Source organism: Gavialis gangeticus, unplaced genomic scaffold (genome assembly GCF_001723915.1).
Source record: "Gavialis gangeticus isolate Ggan-Ray unplaced genomic scaffold, GavGan_comp1, whole genome shotgun sequence".
Classification (NCBI taxonomy): domain Eukaryota; kingdom Metazoa; phylum Chordata; order Crocodylia; family Gavialidae; genus Gavialis; species Gavialis gangeticus.
Window position 1 is genome coordinate 244,377,313 of NW_017729032.1, and position 7,147 is coordinate 244,384,459.

The window sequence follows — 7,147 nt, forward strand, 5'->3', positions numbered from 1 at the left end:
TCATCCCAGCAGATGTCTGGGAAGTTCAGGTCCCCCATGACTACCATATCCTTAGCTTTTGCTACCTCGGTGAGCTGACCCAAGAATTCCTGGTCAAGCTCTTCTGCCTGGGTAGGGGGTCTATAGTAGACTCCCACCAATAGGTCCCTTTCCCCTCTTCTGCCCTGAACCCTAACCCAAAGCACCTCAGAGTGCTTCTCCCCTGATTCTTTATTAATTAGCGAGGACGTGTATTCTTCATCACAGCTATGCTGTGATTTGTGGACAAAATGCAGCCTACAGAATTTTCAAATGAGTCATTTTCACTTTCTGTAAAAATAGATATTTAGTTTCTAGTATGAAAATGAAAACGTATATCATGTCAGAGACCCATGTTCGGGGAATATAGTGAAACGCACCCCACCCACTCCATTCACGCCAAGATGGGTGTGAAGTGCAAAGCTCTCTCAGGTCACCCCCTAGTGGGGTCCTCAGATATTTTAGATGTATCCTCACTGTGCAATATGAGCACTGATGTACTAAATAAGTGACAATACCATGCAAAGCTGGTGAACATCATTAGCAAGAGCTAGATGTTTCTAGAATCTTGAGAAGATTGAGATGTACCTGAGTATTTCTGTAAATAAATAACATATCTTCTCTTCATCCAGTCTTGTTCCTGGTCGCTAATTCAGCATTCGAGTTGCATTCTTCCAGTAACTGCAAAGAATGGGCAAAGCTGATCAACGGTTGATGTATTTTGTTATAAGAAAAAGCAAAAATAAGTCAGCATTGTTCATTTATTTTTACTTTATTAATTCATACATGAATTTGAGTTTTTAGTCTGGTAATCTGCCAGTTTGTTTGGTATCTCAAAGCCTGGATATTCTTGTTCTGGACATTAATTCTTTAATAATCTAAATTTTAGGTTTTTTTCTCTATGGGATCAGCAGTTAATAACATTATAGTTAATATTTTTTATTAACCTTATTCCATCAATATTGTAACATTGAAGTGTCCTAGTGTTAAGTAACAAGCATTAATTATATAGTTAGGATATAAGAAGGACGTACTTTTTAAATCTGAAAGATTGAAAGGACATTTTCAGACTATAGGAGGAACTAACATATGAAGGACTCCTGAATCCATGGGTAACAAATAGTACATGGTAATCTCAATAGAGCAACATGGGAACATTGTGAACAAGTTTGGTAGAAATTATAAATGCAATTGACAAAAGTTAGTTATTGCCATTTACTACATCCTGTAGCATTTAGATATCATACCACAGCAAGTGTAAGTTTTGTAACTAACTTCTATGTATAAGGTGGAAATGCAGCATTTTTTTCAATATATCATTCTTTGCACTAACTCTATACATTATGCTTTTTTTTATCCTATTTGATATGATTTTTTTCCAAAATGCTTGTCTAAAAAAAAGTTTCTTTTGGGGGGAAATAATTGTATTAATCAAAGCATGTATTTTTTTAGCATGTTCATTCATTTATAATGCTCGTTAAAATCAGTTCTGTTTAATTATCATGACAGTCACACTCCAGGCAGTATTACCATTTTTTTCTTAATGACTAATGTGACTACACTGTCTTTTTGAAAAGCCTGTCTTAATTTTGCTAGCTCGGGAATATTTCCTGCTGGAGAACAGGAGTAAACATCAGTGCACAAAAGATGAAGGGGTGATCTCATGCAGTTATCTGATAGCTTCCGAAGTGGAAAATTCTGCAAGTACAGATTCTGCAAAGAATAATGGTGCTCTACATCGTAGGCAGATGAACAGAGAAAATTTTGGGTGACTCATAGGTGTTAACTGACAGAATGACAGGGAAACATTTTAAATGGCAAAACAATCTGTCATCCAGCCTGAAAACAATGCAAGCACATTAAATCAAAACTAAGGATGATAATTAGTCAATGTTGAACTTAAGAAACCTGTTCTTGAACTCTCTCTCCCTTAAGGCCCAAAGCTATGAAAAGTTGAGCTGCCTCAATTCTCAGTGACTTTACTAGGAAGTAATGATGCTCAGTGACAATTATCATCAGTTAAATCTCTTTCAGCAACATAACAAGACAGACTGTGGGCCAGTTTCTGATCTCTTAACTACACTGGGTTACATCTTGCTTCAAAAGCGACCCCAGTGAACTCAGAGATGCTGTGTGTGGAACATGGATATTGTTCACCATAAGGGCATCAAAAGTGTGGTGTAGGTGATCTGTGCCAGATGCTTTTAAGTTCCTTATTAAAGTGTTTCTCTCTCTTTTTCTTCCTCTTTTCTTATTTACAGTCTGTTCCTAGACAAAGAACCCTGATCTTTATTGATTAGGCAGTACAGATCCAAATACTTTTGCTACATCCATTTATTGCCTTCCATTTATTTAAAATCTTCCCTTCAAAGAATTTTGGTTATATTGAATTTGGGTTGATATTGCATTTGACATTTAGTGTATTTACATGGAAGATAACATAGAGACAGAGATTTTGTAAACTTATTTTGCACCCCTTCTGACTTCTGCACATCCATGTAGAAATAAAATTAATGATTTTCCCAGATGTTGGGTTCCAAATGAAATATAGTAGGGGTTATTAGATACTTATGGATATGGATATGAATGATGATTAAAATACATCTTTGCCAGCTAGTCAAGGTAAGGATTTTGAAATGTATTCTGATCTGAATCACAGCAGACAACTGTCTTAAATGTGTGGGAAGAAGACAAGCAAACTGAAAAAAGCGGCTTTTAGAGTTAGTAGCAATTTTCCCCTTTTTCCTTCCATTGAGTCTGTCTGAAAGTGGGTGTGTTTAACATACAGCCATGTCTCGTTAACACGTGTCTGTTTATTTTAGCGTTGTTTTCTTCATCTCCCACTCTGACACAGCATGTTTCATCTATATTTGGTTTCTATTATATGAGACATTTAAAATGGCTCAGTGAAGAAATGGATTCTTGTCACTTAAATATTCACTCTCCTGATCCTTGGAAACTTTATCATTTTAACAATGTTTTACATTCTGGCCCCTGGAAGTTTGATTATAAAAACAGAGAGTGATATAATGTCAAGAATTTCAAGTACAGGTACAGTGTTGTCCCTGTAATAATCTGTGTTAATCATGTTTTAATTTATACATTTTTTCTACATACTTGTATTTACAATTTGAACCATTGTTATGCTTCTCCTTTGTTAGCATGATATGATTTTATTTTATATTTTTTTCCACTCACCAGATGTTTCCAACACTTTGCTTCCCACCACTGTCATCCCCTCCCTTACCACTGCAACAGTCACAACCACTGTAGCCTTAACAACCAGCACAGCCCCATCGGCAACAGCCATCAGCACCAGAGGTACAGTATACTTCTTTGTTATGGCCTGAGAAACACATTACAAATAGGATATTCTAGGTTTTAAAACTCTTTAAAGGGAATCGAAATGCTAAAGATAAAATTTGAACATTTTGACTCAGGACGTGCTTGTATGAAGTAAAAGTAATCCACATGACAGTAGTTAATGTGGTGAAAAAAGGGCTTACTAAAGTACTGATCATTCTTGTTCTAGTGATATGTATGTAAACTTTGGTGGGGTGCCTTACTTGTATACATTTGTCCTTTTTAATGTTTTAAATTTAATGTTAAAAATATAGTATTTTAAAATAAACATAGTTTATTAATTAATTTTGGTGTTAAGCAAGGCAAATATCTTAGGTTTGCAATTGCTGTAGAAGTAATCTCACTTGATATAAAATGGAGATCATGCTATTTCACTCTTGTTAATATTCTAATTTGTTTTAATCTTCCTAAAACTGTATTTTAAGAAAATTGTTCTGGTACTGTTCTGTCCTCTCCGGGGTAGTTCCAAGGCTGATTTTGATTCACTTGGTCCCATATACTGTGGATACTCTATATATATGTGTCATAATATGTGTCATATTTCAAAAATTAATATCCTCTCTCACTAAAGAGCAGTCCTAGTGTGTTTTTAAAATGGAGGCAACCTCCAAGTCAAAAGTGGAAGGATGCACTGATGACTAAAAGAGAAGGAAATACATTTAAATACTCCAAGGACATAACCCTATAATAAGCTATAAACCTCTCAGAAAAGCTAGGACAAAGTTTTAGTAACCTTTGCCTCTAGAAGCCTTGTCATGATAAATACATAAAGAACTGTCTGTCTTGGAAGAATAGGATATTTTCCCGAACGTGTCTGTTGTATAAAGTTTAGACCTGCCAGACAATAGTATCAGTAGTGATTTCATTAAGAGTAAATTCATATTTTAGTACTATGACCTCTGCCTGAAATTAAACCAGCCTAAAATCTTAAAATATGGTTTTATTTATTGAACAGTGCTGGGTAGTGTGAAAATATGTCACTTTCTTAATGAGAAGGGATAGGAGAAAACACTACAAGAATGCTTACCAACTGAAACAAAGGGGGATGCAAACAACAGCAGCAGCAAAGTGCCAGCTGACCATCTACTAGTTTGAAATGTGGAATGTTAGAAAGTGGAAGTTTCTATGTTCCTACAGAAGGAACATTCTGCAGCATGATAGTGATCAGCAACATGTTCAGTATAAAGAAATGTGTTTTAGGGAATGTGACTAATCATCCTATCTTTTTGAGGGCCAAGGCATTTTTATTTTTAAGGTTAGCTTATGAAGTTTGGAAATTGCCCTGGGTACCTGTACACATGCTCTGGGGTGGGGGTGGCGGTGTTTTAATTAGCGACTCTCCGGAGCCTGCAGCATCTTGTGTATTCAGTATTCAACAAGCTTTAGTTAAAGCACCTCCTCTGGCATTTTGAAATGTGGGAATGCTGAATAAAAGATGCTGCAGCATGCTGGAGTGTTCTGATTAGAACGCTCCAGCAGACTCGAGAATCTAATCAGAATGTATCAGGGCACGTGTAGAAGTACGCTTTATGCTCTTGTTATTCTAAAGTTGTAATAACTGAGATACAGTTTAGAAATTGTATATTTACTGTTGTTACATAGGCATACTGTTACCTTTTAAGATATTGTACTGTAGAAGCTCACTCTCTCTCTGGCTTCTTGAAGTGCTAATTTTGATTGTTCAAGTGTATCATGTAATGGAATAGAGTCAGGAGAAAACATTCTTCTAAGCTTCAGTTCTAGTATATAATAGAGTATTAAATCTGATGTCAGAAGGGCAGGGAGAAACTAGCTGAAAATCTAAAGGTGAGAGGTAATTTGGATGAAAGTGATCACAAAATGATAGAGTTCATTATTCTTAGAAAATGTTGGAAGGAGAAAAGCAGAATAAGAACAGCAGTCTTCAGAAAAGCAAATTCAAGGGACTGGTAGAAAGGCTTTCTTGGAAGGCAATTCTAAAGAGGAAAAAGAAGTACAGGAAAGCTGATGTTTACTGAGACAATAGCAAACTATCTTCATGTAGGGAAAAGATAGAAAGCTTAATAAGAGGCCAGTGTAGTTGCATCAGTATCTATCTCTTTGTGGGCTTGAGAAATTAAAAATAAATCATACATGGTGTGGGTGCACAATGACTAACAGTGAGTAAGAGTATATAGAAATAGCAGAATCATGTAGGGATGTGATCAGAAAACTAAAATTCAAAATGAATTACAACCGGCAAGAAGTATAAAAGACACTAAGTTAAAGCTTTGTAAATACATTAGAAATTTGAGGAAGAAAATATAGGTCCATTATTTAACTCATTTAAAAGATGAAACAAAGTCTGAAATAATAGTTTCTTCCTTTAGTCTTTACAAAAATGGTGACTGTGTTCAAATGTTTAAGACACACAAAAAATTAATAGGCTTGGGATGCCAGAGAAAAGGGGGGGAAAAAGCAGGTTAAAAATATTTAGCTAAATTAAATGTATTGAAGTTGTCCGAAGAAACTCATCCTAGAGTATTTATGAAACTAATGAAAACCATCTCTGGACTATTCACAATTGTCTTTAAGAACTCAGAGGACTGGTGATGTTCCTGAGGACTGAAGAAAGGCACTGGTTTTGCCTATCTTTAAAATAAACTGAAGGGAGAACCTAGAGATTTATAGACTAGTCAGTCCAACTTTAACACCTAGAGGAAAAGAAAGTGATAAAAATACAGCCAGCATGGATTTTTCCAAAACAAAGCTGGTCAAGCTAATCTAACTCTGCTTTTACAATGATGATTAATGTTTACAATGGTGGTTAATGCTTTTATAATGAAGATGAATGATTACCTAGCTAACTTAGTGGAAAAAGCGTGAGCCATAGATACTTGACTTCAGTAGAACTTTAGACACTGCCCCACATAGTATTCTCATAAGCAAATAGGGATTTATAGTAAAGATGAATTCAAAAGTTAGGTACATAGCTGGTTGAAAAATGACACCTAAAGGATGCTTATTAATAGTTTCCTGTAAAACTAAGAGGTCATTTCAGTGTGTTCTGGGTCCAGTTCTTTTATATATTTCATTAATGAGTGTGACGATGGAGTAGAGAGGACATGTATAATATCTGTAGATAACATTAAGATGTGAGAGGTTGAAAGCATATTGGAAGACAGTATAAGAATTCAGAATTATCTTAATAAATTAGAAATAGTCTGAAATCAACAAAATGAAAGTTTTGAAATTTGTAAAAGGTTCTTATGAATTGGACAGTTATCAACTGTTCTCCATGTCTGCTAGAAGAAAGAAAGAATTAATCAATTTACTTTGCAGCAAAGAAAAATGAGGTTAGATATTAAAAACTTTATAACTGTTTAAGTGCTGAAGCACTGAAACAAGCTATCTAGAGAAGATGATATATTTGATCTTACCTCAGTGTAGAGGAATAGTTAAGAAAACCTCTTGAGCCTCCTGCCTGCACTATTCTGGTTTTAGCACATCTGAAACACTGGTGTGCCTACATGAGATACTTTACAGTGAAGTAGCATAGTTTACTGTGCGGTAACTATTTTCATCTATGGTCATCCAGCCACCAGGGGGTGGGAGATTAGCTTCTGGGGGCAGAGAGCACCTGCTGCCAGGGTGAGCTTCTCCATCAGAGCCCAGGTGACCCTGCACAGGCAGCAGGGAGCTCCAAGCTCCCTGTTCCAAGATCATGATCAAGGAGCAGATCCTGGGAGATCCTGATCTCCATGACCCCAGTTTGCCATTGCAGTCAGGGAGCAGAGGGCAGGCCTGA

At 36.0% G+C, this 7,147-nt stretch overlaps 1 protein-coding gene across 1 annotated transcript in view; it reads left to right on the forward strand.

The window, feature by feature from the left end:
- Positions 1 to 7,147, forward strand: part of CADM2 (cell adhesion molecule 2) — a 466,246-nt gene that overhangs the window by 348,034 nt on the left and 111,065 nt on the right. The window contains exon 9 of the mRNA XM_019523900.1: positions 3,220 to 3,339. Within this exon, the coding sequence (XP_019379445.1) occupies positions 3,220 to 3,339 (120 nt within the window). The remainder of the gene's footprint in view (positions 1 to 3,219; positions 3,340 to 7,147) is intronic.